A 17,259-nucleotide genomic window follows, 5' to 3' on the forward strand; every position below is an offset into this window, starting at 1 on the left:
ATAGATGGGGATATTGCCTGCCATCCACACGATGCTGTGATGAAAAAGCAAAAATAAAGAACTACCTGAAGCTGTGAGAAAGGGCTGATCTCTTTGTGCATTCTAGTTATCAACAGGTCCACATAAATAAAGCTAAACAGAAGTCAAGAGGGGATGTGTCAGGGGCCTAGAAGAAGAACAGCTAGATAAGGGATTGAATAAAACCTCAAAGTATTTAAGTGGGACTTTTGGATTTTGCCAGAAGCTTCCCCTCCAAGTGGAACTAACAATTTACAAAAAGGGTCAGGATACTGCAACCGTTTTGATTTTGATGATTTTTATCTGTGAATTGTGTCCAGCCAGCTGTATTGTGAATATGCTTTACCATAAATACATTTAAAGAAGAGTGAGATAATCTTTGTACGACAGTATGACTACAGAATTTTGGCTGAGAATCAGACCAAGGTGAGCTTTCTGGATTATCTTTGCTGTTACTTCTCTAATGTATTTTTACTAGAGAACAGCTGGGTGGAAAAATTAAAAAAAAAGACCCAACAAACCCCACAACCTTGGCTGATTTGTGGAATTCAGAAGAGAATATGAAATATGACTCTCCTTGTTATTATGGTCTCTTCTTATCTTGCAGAGGTGGAGGTGACGAGATCCCAAGCTGCTGTTGAGCTGTTGCTGGCATTTTAATTGCCTGATAGTTCCCAGTGCTGTTTTCAGCTCAAGGACAAGACCTGGTAGCTTTTTCAAATACTGTGTAAAACACAATTAAGTGTTTAGGCTGGTTCCTTCTCAGATGCCATCCCTGTGGTTGCGGCTGCAGTTTTGCTGCTCTGAATTAACAGAACTCAGAGTTTCCCAGGTCTGTGCTGGCTCCTGTGATGTCAATCAAGAAGTGTCTAGGGGGAAAACATGGTGAAATTACTCCCAGGTATTTCTTTGGGTCTGTAGAAAGCTCTTACAAATCTCCAGCCGTGTCGCATTTCATTATAGAAACCAATGCAGCAAAACTTCTTACAAGGCACGAAAACAATGCAGGATGTCTCTTGGTTCTTGGTAGAAATATCTACAGTTTTCCAAGTCTGAAAGGATCACTTATTGAGATTGGCAGGGGACATCAAACACTTTCCACACTTAATTCTTGTTTGCCCTGGGCGGAAAATGAGAAATAGAAACGTGAAGAAAAACCTCTACCTCTGGAGTTTTGCAATATGAAGGAAACCCCAGAAGGTGGAATTCAGTCTGATAGGGTTCTTTTCACTGAAGTGTCTACAATGTAGATATCTTTATGTCTCTGCCCCCATCACAATCACACAGAGATCTAGCCTGTGTATTGAATGTGAGGGTGATGCATCTATTTCATCTGTAAATATCTATAGCTTCAGACACTTGTTTAAATGCAAATTGTGTGGTATCTTTTTACTCTGCCTACAATGGCCTCTGCGGCCGTCCTATAGTTTAAGAATTTGCAGGGGATGGGATTAATTTGCCTATATAAGTGTTTCTAGAGCCATTGCTGATACCCGGTGGTATCTAAGACATGTATGGGAATGACAAGTATGCAGTTATGGCACAGACCCTATGGGAGATGGAGGTCCTTCTGCAATGGCAACTGAAGGTCAGGTGGGATCATCTAGTGCATCTCTGTTGCATGTCCAAAGAAAAAAATCCCACTCTAAACTCCAGGAACATCTTTTACGTTTCTGGGGAAGCTACCTGCACTTGTTATAGTGAGTAGATCCATATATTAGTGAGCTACTGTCAGAAACTTCTTGCCTAAGTGACCACATGAATACGGACTGAGGCTGGTGGGCTCCATCAGAAAGGGTCTTGTGGCTTTTGTGAACTGAAGAGAATTGGTAGGGCTAGAGTCCGGTCTGGACAGTGAGAAGAGAGATTTCATAGGAGCATAGGAGGAACGTAGGAGGTTCCACAAAAACATTAGGAAAAGCTTTTTCGCTGTGAGGGTGCCAGAGCCCTGGCACAGGCTGCCCAGGGAGGTTGTGGAATCTCCTTCTTTGGAGACATTCAAAACCTGCCTGGATGAGTACTTGTGTGATCTACTGTAGGTGATCCTGCTCTGGCAGATGGACTGGACTAGATGATCTTCTGAGGTCCCTTCCAATCCCTGACATTCTGTGAGTCTGTGATTTCTCTACAGCGTCCTGTGGAGACACAGCCCTTCTCAATTACCAGCTTTAACCAGAATTGAGTTTCCTGGGAGGTGACACACTGCAGGGGACAATGTGGTTCCTCAGGTTGGCCCTGAAACACCAAAACATCTCACCAGCTTGGTCGGGGGCAGCTCAGGGCTCCTGTCACAGACAGTGTTCTCAAAGCGTCCTCTTTGAATAGAGGAATGGGATTTGCTACCCACTATCCAAAAAGCACAAATTACCGTTACTGTGACAATCACGGTATTGCGGTGATTTGTTTATTCCTACAATAAATACCATGGCATTGCGTCAAATTTGGAATCAGAAAGTTGGCTCCCATTCAGGTAGGACCTGGAACTGCACACCATGGCGTACAGACACAAAGCTCAGCCTTTCTTCATTGCTCCTCCGGGCTCTTCAGGGTCCCCAACTGGTTTAATTTGCTGAAGTGATGGTGGAGACCCAGGAGCTTAACGGGGGTGGACTGCTTTCTGCTTTGTATTCATGTCACACTTCAAAGATGCTTGCATCCACCTATGGTTATGGATGTCCCAAGCTTTGGGCAGGACAAAACACAAGGGCTCTTCCAGCAAAGCCACCCAGGGAACTGAGGGGTGCAGAGGATGGAGGTTCTGGGGGATCAGGCTGACAGCAGCATCAGGAAAAACAGATCTGGAAGGTGGTTGAACAGTAGATTGTCAGCATGGCATAGCAAGTAAAACAAAGAGATTTTATGATGTGGCTGATACTTATTTGAAATGCCAGCATAGACCACCTGTTCACTTCTAAGGTTCATCTGGACAGGGTGCTGGGCCATCTTGTCTAGACTGTGCTTTTGCCAAGAAAGATTGGACCAGATGATCCCTGAGGTCCCTTCCCACCTGATATTCTGTGATTCTATGATTCAAGTGTGTTGCGATTTGGTAGGGGCTTTTTTGGGAAAAAAGAAAATAATCTAAGCAATATAGAAGTGACCATGTCTCAAAGAGCGACATCCTGATTTAGAAAAATGACATAAGAAAACGCAGATCTGAAAATTGTTGACTCTGTTTGGCTTTGAAGAGGGTTTATTTAAATCAAAGCGAGGCTGTGATTAGAAGAGCTTCAAATGGATAGCCTTATCTTAGTTATTTTAATAGGAATTTGGCATTCAAGTGCCTAAAAAGGTCTGGAAAATCTCAGCCATGAGGATGTACTTACAGACACCCAGAGCTATCCCAGACTCTGTGTGTGTGTGTTTCCCTGCTCGTTAGACGCATTCTACTATATACAATATTGATTCTTTGCACCTTCCCAGGAGAAAACCAGTGTGTGATCTGAGGCATGAATTCTCCCCTGCGCCAGCTGACACGTTGGTGGCCAACCTCCCATACAGCTCCATACTCACGTCTAAATATAAATCTGTGCTTGTCTTTTAATGACAACAAAGGCCAGGGGTGCCATCCAGCCGGAGAGAGAGACTCTCTGTCGCGTGGGAGCTGGGAAGGTAAGTGTCAGCGTGGCCCTGGAGAGGGTAAACCCCATGGACGGCACCTGGGGGGTAATTCCAACCTACCCCTCAGACATGCACACCTCCATGCACACCAAAAAATGTATGACTCAGCGCCAGCCCTAAACCCCCTCAAATTTCTTTCCATTTAAGTGCTAATTCGCACCAACGCTGGGTCCAAGGGCTCTAAAATAGCTGGGTACATGTCTTGTCCTTTTATAGCAGTGGCCCTATTGTAAGCTCTGGTATGTGACAGGTCTGAGAGTGACACAATGTGTGACTTCAAGAGACGGGGCAGGGATAAAGACCTGTGTTGGCTGGAGTTTTATCCTGCAGCAGCCACCTCTTTCTTGCCTGACTCCTCTCCTTTCCTAAAGCCCATCAGCAAACCAACATGCCTCCAAAGAAGCCTGAGCCTAAGAAGGCTGAGCCTAAGAAGGAAGAACCCAAACCAGCACCTAAACCAGCAGAACCAGAACCCAAAAAAGAAGTTGAATTTAATCCAGCTTCTGTAAAAGTATGTATCTTTTAATCTGGTGCGGGAGGGAGCAAGCTGATGGGACTTGGGTTGGTGGTGGTTCTGGTGGTGGGGTATTCAATGCTGCCAGATGACATTCTCCAAAAGTAGCTCTTGGTTTTGAGCACAAAATGAGAAGCAAAGGTAATTGCCACAGGTAGAGTAAGAGTGGGAGAAAACTCACTGGGGCCGTGCTAAGCAGAGAAGCCAAAAGCTGAATTTTATTTTATCTAAGGATGTTCAGAACTGTTTGTCCTGTCTTATCTCCAGAGTAGCAAATTTTACTCCATGCAAGCTTCACTGACCCCAGCAGGAAACTTACTGCTCCTCTGCAATATTGCAGGTAGATTATAGGCTCAGAGTGAGCCTGGAGCATGGGTTGAATTAATTTCTCTCTGCCTGAGCTGCATCGCTTTGGTAGACCTCCCCAGCTTGCGACTTCCTTAAAGTGAGCCAGTGACATCTCCTGTGGTTTTCTGGAAAAGTCCAACTGAATTGCAACAGAAATCTGTGCTTCTGTATATGGTTTGGAAGGCAGAGAGAAACGGGTAAAAATCCAGATTTCTTGAATGGCCTACCACTTTCAGGTTCTGCCCCAAGTATTCCTCCAAAAGGCTTTTCCTCTTCCTTCTCCTCCAGAGAAGTCTCTGCAAAAAAGTTGTTGCTGATATCAGCAGTCTTGCTCAAATGTGTGAGGACAAGATAACGTTTCCAAGACCATTTCAGAAATAGGTTTTGAGAGAATTTGGGGTCGCTACTCTGATCCTGAGCTGCTTAACTGGTATCACATCGCCCTTTCAGTGAACCACCCTGTTCACAGGGACCTGCCAATGTTTAGGAAATACTCAAGGTTTTAAAGCTGAGAAGCAGGTAATTCTGGTAAAATGATGCTGGAGATCCATTTCCTTTTCAAATGCCTTTTTTTTTTTCCCGTGAGAATGGATCCTTCAGCAGCTATCTGAGAGTGACTCTTTTGTTTCAAAAGAAATTTCTCTCCAAGAATGGTAAGGAGAAAGAAACTATACATTCCTCTGGAAATGACCTTGAAATGGACTACCAAAGAGTGACCTCTTGACTTACAAAAATACAATAAACAAATGAAGATGTAAAATTGACTGGTTCCCCTTTGCTCCCTCTGCACCACACACATTCACAGGCAATGTCAGAGACTCCTGCACACATCTTTAGGAGCAGTTTTCCCATATTGCTTGCACAGTAAATATCTCACGATTGATAGACATAGCAGGAGATAGCAGGATTTCTTTGCAAGACCTTGCCCCTTGGGAAATGAAGAGTTGCTTTGCACCTCCTGGGGATGTGGGCCAGTCAATGCCTGGGGGTGAGTTGTTGATTAGTTTAAAGCAGCTAGGTTCTTCCCTGTTTCCTACAAGAAACTGGACAAGCAACAGAGAGTTCCTGGTGATCACTAGTGTGTATGGTGAACCAGAGGACATGGGACAAGACTAGATAATGCCAAAGAGGAAAGCAGACAGAGCTCCAGTGCCATCCACGGTACCAGTTCCTTGGAGCTGAAGTGAGGGGTGAATGTCTCTGGACCCTCTCTTGTTAGCTAAAAAAATAATTCTCCCTTGGGAAAAAAAACCAGACAAGAACTGTGTGAGAAAGGGAATATGTTATTCTGTCTCTTCAGCATGTCTCCTGAGTAGACTGTCATAGGTCTCATGGGTTGTTCAAAATCAAGGGTTGCTGAAACCTTTTGCCTCTTCCACATGGGATTGACGTCTGCAGCTGGGGATTTCTATCAAAGGAAGCACTAAAAGTGGGTTTGTTCCTCCCTGCATCATAAAGACCTTGAAAATCTTTCAGTTTATATACTGGTGACAAAAAAAAAGTGTATTAATTTGTAACTATATCAAGAAGTTAAATTACAAGGCATTTGGGTTGGGGTTAATTTTTAAAGTAATGACACCAGAGTTAGTGCTGTGCTCCAAGAAGAGCTTCCACCATGACCTTGGGCAAAGTGGTACGTGGTGGGATCCAGCTCCCTGCTAACATCTCTGTACTTAACATTCCTGAACAGTAAAAGGAGGTGAGGGGAATTGCTAAAACTTCTCTTTGAAGGCTTCAGCCAGGATACTGTGACATTGTGGTAATATCCAGCTGGGATACTATGACATTGTGGTATGAAGGGCAGCTAAGTCCAGCAGAGATATGAGTTGTAATTTAAAAAAAAAAAAAAAAAAGAAGAAGAAAAAGCAAGCCCCAGATTCACATCACTCAAGAAATAGACATGCATCTTCATACTCAACACAATTTCAGAATCGTCAAATGCATTTTCATCCAAACAGGATTTGAAATCAAATAATTGCTGCTTTTTTTTTTTTTTAACTTACTCTGCACACTTGGTCATGCAAATTCCTATTTTTCCCTTCAGCGCAATGTGCAGTTATGACATCTTATCATATTTGTTAAAGTGCTATAAATATTTATATTGAGTTCCTAAAAACCAAATAAATCCAGCACTCCCATCGTAACATCTCTTCATTTTTGCAGAGAATATTCCATTATCTACTATATACCAAATCTGACTGGGGAAGACATGGATTTGGGTCTGGGGTATTTTATTTTTCCGAAACTCCCAGCAAGGGGAGATTATATTCTCTTGAGAATTTTTCCTGGGAATTTTTCAATTAAATGCTTTTCATCAAAAATGCTTTTGTCAAAATTGAAGCTGTTTGTGCAGAGAGGCTGGGTCTGGCAAATATACTGCTTCCTGCTTCATAAACCTAGCTCTGGTGGAGCTCAGGCCATCTGGTGTAGATCAGAATACCTCCCTAGATCATTGTACAACATTTGAAAAAAATGCAGTAATGAGTTTTGAAATTCTCCAAACATCCCATTCCTGCATTCCAGGATGAAACTGGTTCTTGTTTTCATGCAGAAGATAATCTGCCGTCTAAAAAAGGCGAGGAAAACAACCTTGTATTAAAACAAAATGTTAAAAATGATCAAAATGCGTCTCTTGATGGGAATGTCTCGAATTATCAATATTTATTCTCAGACTTTATTGGGCAATTTTATATTTGGAATTTGGTAACTTCTTTTTTTAAATACTAAAAAGTCTTAAAATGAAAATATTTCTGTGGTAAGGAAAAGCATTTCTTGTTTCAATTTCCCTGACTGTTCTAGTCTGCTATCATGATAATGGTCTCAGAGCCTCGTTTATGCACTACAGAATCATTTTAGATTTTCCCATTATCTTTCTCTTACTGCTTCATGATCTCAGGCTGTTTTGGGTCCGTACTGGGATGTCAGTTACAGTGGCATAAATGTGAAATACGTCCCCTTGAGTAAATGCAGCCATTCCAACATTTTAATGTTACTCACCTATACATTACCATAGAATTTGATCCAATACTTTAAAATCTTCAAAGTGCATTGGGTGTGTTTGAATTACGTTTGCAACTCATTGAAAAAAGGTTTTTTTGGTTTTCTCTAAAAGTTTGTGTGAGTCTACAAGGAAGTTTGTTATTGTTTTTTCTTTTTTTTTAAGAAAGTGTTTCTTTAGGATGGCTCCTGAATCACTTTGCTTTAGGGAACAGATTGTCCTGAAGACATTCTGCAGCAAGAGGATTGTCTTTTCCATATATCTAATTCATTCCCACCTGAGATATTCCTTTGAGCAGGTTTTGCCAGAACTATAGTCTGCTCTCCATAAAAAATAGTAAGGTTGATGCAAAACAGGTTTAATCTTTTATGGTTACAGACACAGAAAGTGAGACTGGATCATCTGGATTTAACCATGGGAAAGCTGATCATTGATCAAGTCATCTATAATCAGCTCTAAAGAGAAGCTCTTTAGAGAAACTCTGTAGAGCTAAATACCTATATTGGGATGGACTGAGTCACCCTTGGGAGATGCTGTTGATAGAAGGGGATGAGGCAGGTAGTTGGGTGCCAACATTTCGGCAGCTAAAATTAGCTGAGATGGCATGAGCTCAAAATCCGGTGAGCCCTGGGTACAAAAAGGCTGAGAGGAGACAGCTGGCCTATGTGAGGGCCTAGAAGGGACGTGGCTTACCATATAGAGTTATCCTGAATAACCACATTTTCCCATGTTGTCACTTGATACGCTTATTGTAGCAGCAGGCAGTGATACAGGTGCCCAGGGGAAAAAAAAAAACAACAAAAAAAACCCAGTCATGGTTTATTTTTACGGAGTCCTGTGATCTTAGAGGCATGTGAAACCTGTTCTCCCCGAAAAAGCCCTGCAGGCTTCTGAACATCTGCAGGGAGCCTGAAAAAAAAATAAAATACCAGCTTCTGCCACTTTTTTTTTCTGGAAGAGAAGATGTAAGAGCATCTGGGATGGGAGCAGGCATGAGGGAAATGTTCAGGCTTCATGCACCACCAGTAAGGATGAGTTACCTCCATCAGAGCATGAAGCAAGGCTGAGCAGGAGTCACGCGTGGCTGGGAGGAGGGAAGCAAAAGTCTCTCGAGGGAGAAAGGTTGGTTTTCAGGGGAAAAAAAAAAGTCCCATTTCAATAACAAATGCCCTGCTTAGGTGGGATTGACTGAGCAGCATTTGGTGCCTTCCTGAAGAGCTTGTTCTGGCCTGAAGTTACTGAAATTATTATTTCAGAGGGAGTTTGGAGGTAGGAGAAATGTATATGAGTTAATATGGGCATGGCTGTGAAAAGGGCTTAGAATCATAGAATCACAAAATGATTTGGATTGGAAAAGACCTTTGAGATCATCAAGTCCAACTGTTAACCCAGCAATGCCAGGTCCAACACTGACCCACGTCCCAAAGCAATTAGATGGGGGAGTGAAAAAGCAAGTGTTACTTTGTGGATAAAAGGTATTTTGTCTGTTGGCTAATTGGGTTGGGTTAATGTGGGTGACAGAAAAAAACCTCAAAACACTCTATTAAACGTGGTTATATTAAAGAAATTCAATGTAATAGAAGTAATGGATGTGTGTACAAGAGAGAGTGAAGCATTATGTGACATCCTTGTACCTTTGTGCGTGAAGAGGTGCCCGTGTGGCACAGAGGTTTTGTGAAAACCGTTTTGAGGAGTTCACATGTGCAATCAGTAGCCATGGGGTGTCTGCCCTGATTTCCTGAAGTTTATAAGCTACGTGAGGGGTTTTGAATCTACATCTTACTCAAAGAGAGGAACTTAGCTACATCCCTAGGGGTGTAGGTGTGAAGACTTCTGCAGGCAAAAAGTCCTCCGTGTGAATGAGAAAACTGAGTGTGTTGGCCCGCTTGAGAGAGATTCGGGATGTGCAAAAGAAATATTTTATCTGGATACATGAGGGAAGCAGGGAATGAGCTCAGGAGGGCACATCTCTTCTGGCATGGGAGGCTCAGCAGCAGATAACCTTGCAGCTGGCTGGAAACTGGAGTATAAGGTCTTTTGCAACACAGATCTGTGGAAAGCACAATACATCAGGCACTGCTTAGGAAAGAGGGAGGCTTTTTTCGCCAGAAATCCATTTGTTGGGCCAAGGTTAGGATATCCCAGGGTAGGGTTGAATCAGCATATTTAAGAATCCCCTCCCTCTGGTGCAGAGACAACAGAAGCAGGTGTCTTCAAAGCCATTCAGCAAGTTTGTTTCACCCCTGCTTTCATTAGGAAAGCACAGCTATGTTAGCAAATGGAAGGTGGCACAGAGCTGTCCCTGAGCCACGCACGTAGGGCAGCACCAGGGTTGGTGTGAAGACCACTTCTTTGAGCCTCTGAGTAGATGATGACCTGAGACGTACCAAGTACTAAGAGTTTGTCTCATTTAGAAGAAAACCTATCTGAATATCCCGTGTTGTGTGCACATATATCCAGCTTGCAAGAATAAATCACATTATATTTTAGTAAGATGTGGGGAAGATGCAGATCTTTGCCCACTTTGAAACCTGTTGAGATGTTAGATCTTACTGAGAGCTTGGCCAAGCCTTCCTTGAGAGTGACATGGGACGTATATTCCTGACCAACCAAGATCAAGACAGATGAAGGTGGCCACCACATGTGTTTAACCTCCCAACACCCTCTCACCTTTTTCTCTCCAATCTATTTTTTCACTTGGTTTCATTCCTTCCAGGAGCTGCACATTTCCATTGTCATCACCATTATTATTATTGGCCTACAGTGCATCTTGGCAGAAATACTCCTAAAAAGTAATTTCCCTCCTGTGCTCGTATATTTAGAGGTTTCTGGAGTGGGCAGACACCTGCCAGGCTAAACCCAGCCCATGCTGGGCCTCTTTCTCTCAGTGGTTTCTTCATGAGCCTTTCAAGCACACAGAAATTTGAGGAGTGAGGCTTGAGGAGGCCCCAGGCAAAAAGGACTGAGAGTGTTGCAAAGACAAGAGACCCCATTGCAAGCTCGTGAGAGTCAGGAAGAAATGTTTCCTTTTACGTTTTATGGGATTTTGCCTCTGACTCACCAGCCTTGCTATGGACCGGTGCTCTGGCAAGGTGTGAGAACGTTTGTAGGCTTATTGTGAGTTATTTTTAATTTAGTGAGTGGTGAATACCTCTTAGATATGTGCTCAGAAATTGCGTAGACCTGACAAAGTATCTTCAGATGCATAGAAAGAACTCCCTTTTCAGCATAATAGTGGCACAAACTCCTGTCACTCCAGAGGCAGATTTCAGATGACACCAATTTTAAATATCAAATATCTTTCTTAGGATGGGATGAATATGTCTGAAAGTGGAAGAAGTCCAGTCTGGCTTCTGGAGAGGGAACCTAGACATTTAGCTTAGATGAGATGTTCAGCTCAGCTGGTTATAATGAAGAAAAAAGAGCTCCACCCTGAAACCAGAGTCACTGGAAGTTTGGGTTGCATTATTAAAGCTAATTAACATGCGAACTCCCTGCCCTCTTGCACTGGAAAGAGTATCGCAAGAGAAGAACCAGAAAAGGGGAGAAATTCTACCCAAACCACAGATAGTCAGGGTCCTCTGCCTTGCTCACCAAACGGAAATATGAGGATGAGTGAAGAAGGTCAAAGGCTCCTATTCATATTCCATGTCACTGAGTGTGGCAAGCACTTGTTTTACAGAGCTTAAGGTTGTTTAATCATCTAATCCGATATCCTTTATGCAGAGTTTGATCCAGACAAGCTCTGCTGAGCCCAAAGGCTTTGCTTAGGGGAAACAAAGAAAGGAAGAAAAAAATACAGGATTCACCTGCTGTATTTTGGGCATCTAACAAGTTCAAGGCTGAGCTAGACTCTTCAGGTTCACATTATGACTGCTAAAGAGAAACAGGAACTTGCAGAAGCTCATTCATTTCACGCAAAGATAAGCACCTAAGGGAGATCAAAGAAAGCAATGTTAGAGGGCCCACTGAAGTCCAGGTGTGCTTGAGCCATCATCTGGAAAGCAGTAGAGCACCCTGGTACCTCATTTTTGTGCCGCAGCCGACAAGAACTGCACACACTTGGTGCACACCAGCGGATCGCTGCCAGAGCTGGACTGTGCCTGGGTGCAAACCAGCGAAGCTATCTGGTTTGTGCAGTGCTGTAGAGATCCACTGGTTTGGATTTCTACCAGTCTGGGGACTTCTCCACAGTGCAAGACGTTGGATGCTGAATGTTGGCAGTTGTGCCTGAGGCCCTACTCTGAAAGAAATGATGGATCTACCCTTGCTCTGGGTTGACTATGGAGGAGAAGAGATCTGCAGGATCCCGAACCTGAAAAAACTCTACCACATCTGAAACAAAATCCTGCATCCTCCCTACCTGCCATTCCCACAAAGCTGGGGAGAATCCAAATTCGGTAGCCTGCGGTTCCTTTCTAGGAAAAATCTGACCTCAGGATTTCAGGCCATGGTGGGCAGCAGTCGCTTTGGGTAGGAACTGGAAGAAGGTCATCCTCCCGGAGGGATCCCTCTTCCAAGTCAGGACAGATGAAGTCCAAGCATGGCATTTTTCCTTCATAAAACGGTGCTTTATCCTACCCTGCCTCATGCCCTCTCTGTAGCAGTGGGGTGCAGAGATCTGATGTTACACGACTTAAACACTCATGAGTGTGCATGGGGAGGGGGAGCTCAATCGAAGGATGACATCAGGGATATCAGCACAGTCTCTCTTCCCTCTCCAAAGCCTTCTCTCCCATGAGAGGCTGCAGTATGCAGCTACCAGAGGTATTTTCTCGACACTGCCATGCTGCCTTGCACATATAATTCAGGTGACAGCCAAACTTGTAATGATCCACCAAAAATTTTCTTTAGTGCTTCTGGATAGACCCCAGGGATAAGCATAATTAAAAAGCCATGCTGCCACACAGCAGCTCTGCTCTTTTATTCTCTCCTATATTCACCTCATTCCACATCACTTTGTGAGCACAGGATGTTCCCAGCCAGGCTGGCCATTGCTGAGCAGCTTTTAATACTAGGTCCATCTTTGGAGCCCTCAACACAAGAAGGATGTGGACCTGTTGGAGTGGGTCCAGAGAAGAGCCACAGAAATGATAAAAGGGCTGGAGCACCCCTCCTATGAGTACAGGCTGAGATAGTTGGGGTTGCTCAGCTTGGAGAAGAGAAGGCTCTGGGGACAACTTACAGCAGCCTTCCAGTACGTGAAGGGGCTACAGGAAAGCTGGAGAGGGACTGTTTATGAGGGTGTGTAGCAACAGGATGAGGGACAATGGTTTTAGACTAGAGCAGGGTAGATTTAGATTAGATGTCGGGAAGAAGTTCTTTCCTGTGAGGTTGGTTGAGCGCTGGCACAGGTTGCCTGGAAGAGGTGGTAGAGGTTCCATCCCTGGAGACATTGAAGGTCAGGCTTGAGGGGGATTTGAGCAACCTGGTTCAGTTGAAGATGTTGGGAGGTTATACTAGATGACCTTTAAAGGTCCTTCCAATGCAATGCATTCCATGACTCTGTCATTCTATGATTCTATGATTAATAGTGGCCAGAGCACCTTTTTCCCTTCTATCCCTTCCTTTGGAGCAGATGGCCCCACATTGCCAAGAATTTAACAGCTTTCTTGACAGAAATGAATCAGTCTCTGAAAGCATAAAAGATATTTCAGCATTAGGAAACAACCTGTAGTCTTGATCCAGTGAAATATTTCATCAGAAGAGAAGATACGGGATGACTCAAGACGCCGGGACTGTAGCATCCCTGAAAGAGACGATCCCCCAAAAATGCAGCCCAGGATGGAGAAGGGCAAAGAAATAGTAAGAGGTTGAGCAAGAATGCTCTAAAACACAGCAAAAGGGTTTCTTTGTGGTATATTCCATTCATTCTTAGGGCCAAAACCAAATAGCTCTGGAAATCGAAGGAGTTTTTCCAGATGAATTTTCTGGGCCAGTGCAAGTCTGGCTATCTTTGTATATGTCTCTTGTTCGCAGAGCTGGGTGACGTTTCTCATAAAAATACTTTTCAGGGAGACTTGAAATGTGTAGTTTGGTGGTACCAGAATGTTTTGCAAATGCACACTTTTTTTTTTTTCAAAGAGTTTTCCAAAGGAATCTGAAAAGCATCAAGAAAATTACCAGTTTCAGCTTTTTTTAGTTAATTCCCTGGTTAAAGTTCTTTTGATCTGAAGCAGCCATTAATTTTGGAGGGTTCTTCCCTTCCTATATTAAAAAATACCCAGAAATTGTTAATGGCTAAAATTACTTCAGTTTGGGCAAAAAGAGAACATTTTGACCAATCTGGAATAATATTTCTCCCTCATTTCCAACTAAAACTGTCAGCAAGTAGGACACAACGCAAACCTGTTTTCATTCTTAATCAAAATTACTTTTTCCCTGAAAATTTGGAAATTGCACAGTGGCACCCTAAAATACATAGTAGCATGATTTCTTAATAAATTTTTTTTAAAACATTTTTTCTGGGCAGTTTCCTCTTCCAAGTCTTTGTTATGTAGCTGCCAAAAAATAGCTTTTCTGCAATATCTGATCTCTGTGGCATAAGGACCTACAAAACCAAACCTGTAAAGAGCTCAGCTTGGTCTGAGGGCTGTAGAGACGAAAACTTGTCAAGTTTCATATGTTCTTCTTTATTTGAAATAACTCAGAGTTGCAGAATTACTGAAACCTCAGGCCTTGGAGCATTTAAAGTGAAATGTGCAGCTTTCTGAGTCTGTATCTGGATTGCTGAGAGCCAGGAGCGCAGTGGGATTTTCTGAACGTGACTTTTCTTTAATCTCTCATGGAAAGAAGACGATTTCTGTAGAGAGTCTTAATCACCATAAACTTTATTTCTCTAGCACGCAAGAAAAGGCTGTGGCACTGGGTAAATGCTACCCAAGGGTAGTCCAGGCTTTACAGGGTCATTTCAAATCATCAAAAATAAGATTTGCTGCAAGCGTGTCCAGGGGCTGCTTTTTTTCATCTCCCTCTACATTTGCCCTCATACTCCTGCATGTTTTACATCATTATCTGTCTTCCCTGATATTTATACACTTCTTGTCTCTGCGGTACTTCTGCTTTTCACTTCTGCGTGAAGCACAGAAATTGTGCAAACGTGCAAAGCAAAAAATTATGCCAAAGGAAAATGGTTCAAAAAGGTTCGCAGGGTGATTTCAATGCAGTTATTATTTTTCCAGTCCGTTTTATCTTTTCAGTCGCTATCTCAGACAAACTAGGACACAAGGAGTTGTTTATTTGTACTTTGCTACCAAATGAGCTCTGCAGCTTTTCAAAAAGGGAATGGGAGGATGAGGGAATAAAAAATAAGCCCTGTTTTGACAATTTCTGGGGATTTTAAGTGGCTCTGCAGCGAGCCCTGACCTAGGAAGCCCTGAGGGCAACACATCCTGCCCTGGAAACATATCTTCAGAGATCTCAGCCAACATGTTTGTCTGCTTTGCCAGCACATGATGTGGATGTGGCCTCTCTAGGCTTGTTTGCATGTCTGTAGTCGTGCACAAGGTCGATTTTCTTTGATTTATAGATAGGGAAGGAAGCAACGTGTGGATGTGGAGATCTTGTACTCATGGTGTGGGTTGTGCCCGGGGTGGGAAGCAAGTGAGAGCTGCCCGACCCACAGCTCCACCATCGTCCCTCCAGCCGGTGCCTCCCAGCCTTGCCTTTCCCTTTTCCTCTCTTCAATCTGTCCCTTGATGAGCAGAGAGTTATTAAAAGCACACTCTGGTTACGGAGCCGCTCTGTAATAAGATCTGCATTTCTCACATAGCTGCTAAACCTCAATAAATATGGTTTTAATCGCCATTTGTGTAACGTGCAATAACTATTAAATTTAAATTAAATGCACAGCTCAGAGCATGCAGAAAGCCCTGGCCAAAGTGCTAACTTTACCCAAGTTGCTGGAAAGCTGGACTGTAGAGACAGAGTATTTATTCCTCTCATAAACCAGTTAAATTTTAACTTGGATAAGGGGAAAAAAATGTTGAGAGTAGCTACAGGCGGGATAGGGGTGGAGGGGAACAGTGGCTCTTAAGAGAAACAGAAATATTGGGTTTCCCTTGACTTTTCCAAAGATGTTGGTTTGGGCAGAGGTGCCTGGGTGCACTTTTCCCCAACATCTGTGCTGACAGGATGGAAAAAGCGTTAGTGGGGTTTCCTTGTGTGGAACAGAGCGACGTTGGTCATGAGTTGGATGGGGACAGGTCCCAGAGCCAGATGATTTGCTGCCTTCCCTCCTGGTCCTGCACTCCATTCCTTCTCAGGGTTTACTAAACCGTCATCAAGTCTTTGCCATGCTGGCCCACGGCAATGCATGAGAAACATTCCCAAATGAAAGAGCCATTCAGGTTGGCTGTACAAACCCCAAGGGTGACCTTGGGAGCAGTCAAAGATCTACCTCTGCACTTACGTGCTCCGGCAGAAAATGGGTATAGTGATAGTTATAGCTCTGAACTTGGTTTTCATGAAGGATTTGGATGTTTGAGTAGGGCTGATACAAATACCTAAAAGCTACTATGGAGTGTTTCCCCTTGGCAGAAGGAAAAGGCAGAGTGTATATACAACGATTTTCAGACAGAGGTATGCAGTGGGTCAAAACCAGGGTAACCAATCAATTCTGCACCAAGACCAGGACCATGGCAAAAACTTCTGCTGCCTCTCTATGCACATGGCTCCAGCTGATGAGACCCACCTCACCACACAGGCTCTTAGACTTGGCATCCACAATCACCCCAGCCTCTCCTAAAGCTGTAGCGGCTCTGAACGATCTCAAACTGTGGGGCTTTCTGACATTAGACTAGAAGTGAGCTCCTCTACCTCCTTCTTCTTTCCTCTCCCAATCCATGGACTGATTGCTTGCTTAGACTTTGTTTCCAAGTGGCAGAAGCATTGGTTAAAGCCCAGATGGTATTAAAAATAACAACAACAAAGCAATGTCAAAGTATATGTCCTGATAATACTTCATATATGTATATACGTATGTATAAATTACCATATGCTGACCAGTGGAAAGAAATATGGGTAAGGAAATTGATGTAATACTAGTAGAGGGGTAATGCCAATATAATCCGCAGAAAGGTTTTTTCCTCCCTCCAAATTTCCTTCTTGAGTTTAATTTCATGTCTCATTGTAGACATACATCTTTCATAGCATTGTTCCCTCCCCTGTCCTATCTGCAACCTGAATCCCAGAAAAGCAGACAGAGAGAAGGGGAACTGGACTAAATTTAAACTGAAAGCATCGTGCTATGTTCAGGGTGTGCGGTCATCTTGCAGGCCAGCTCTCTTTGATGAGATAGCTGCTTCCCAGAATCCCGAATGTAGCCAAGGAACTGGGTGTTACTGACACTAATAACTGGGATCAGAAGAGCTTTAGCAGCTTTTGCTCGTGGATGTTGCTCACATCACGAACCAATTCCCCACATAGCCTCTGGCAGTTATGCATGAACTCTTGCTGATTTATCCCAGCTGAATACTTGCATCCTCCTTTCCCAAAGACCTTTGCTTTGCATCCAAAAGACCCCAGCCTCTGGATTTAAAATGATCGGTGCAGATTTATATCAGTGCTTTATAAACCATCATCTCTGGTTTCCCCAGCTGCCTTGGGGTTAATGCATGTACGGTTGTCAGTGTGAGCTGTGCATATTATTATATATATGAATATTATTAGATATATATATTAGGAAGAAATTCCTCACTATGAGGGTGGTGAGACACTGGAAAGGGTTGCCCAGAGAAGTTGTGGCAGGGCCCCCCACGGG

The 17,259-nt window shown here is 43.4% G+C and overlaps 1 protein-coding gene across 1 annotated transcript in view; it reads left to right on the top strand.

Annotated features, from left to right (window-relative positions):
- The first annotated feature begins 3,929 nt into the window (after window positions 1-3,929).
- The window catches only part of LOC104274584 (myosin light chain 1, cardiac muscle), a 30,331-nt gene continuing 17,001 nt past the window's right edge, over window positions 3,930-17,259 (top strand). Inside the window, exon 1 of the mRNA XM_009870261.1 lies at window positions 3,930-4,150. Within this exon, the coding sequence (XP_009868563.1) occupies window positions 4,028-4,150 (123 nt within the window). The 5' untranslated portion in view covers window positions 3,930-4,027. The remainder of the gene's footprint in view (window positions 4,151-17,259) is intronic.

The sequence above is a fragment of the Apaloderma vittatum genome, unplaced genomic scaffold (assembly GCF_000703405.1).
Source record: "Apaloderma vittatum isolate BGI_N311 unplaced genomic scaffold, ASM70340v1 scaffold495, whole genome shotgun sequence".
Taxonomy (NCBI): Eukaryota; Metazoa; Chordata; class Aves; order Trogoniformes; family Trogonidae; genus Apaloderma; species Apaloderma vittatum.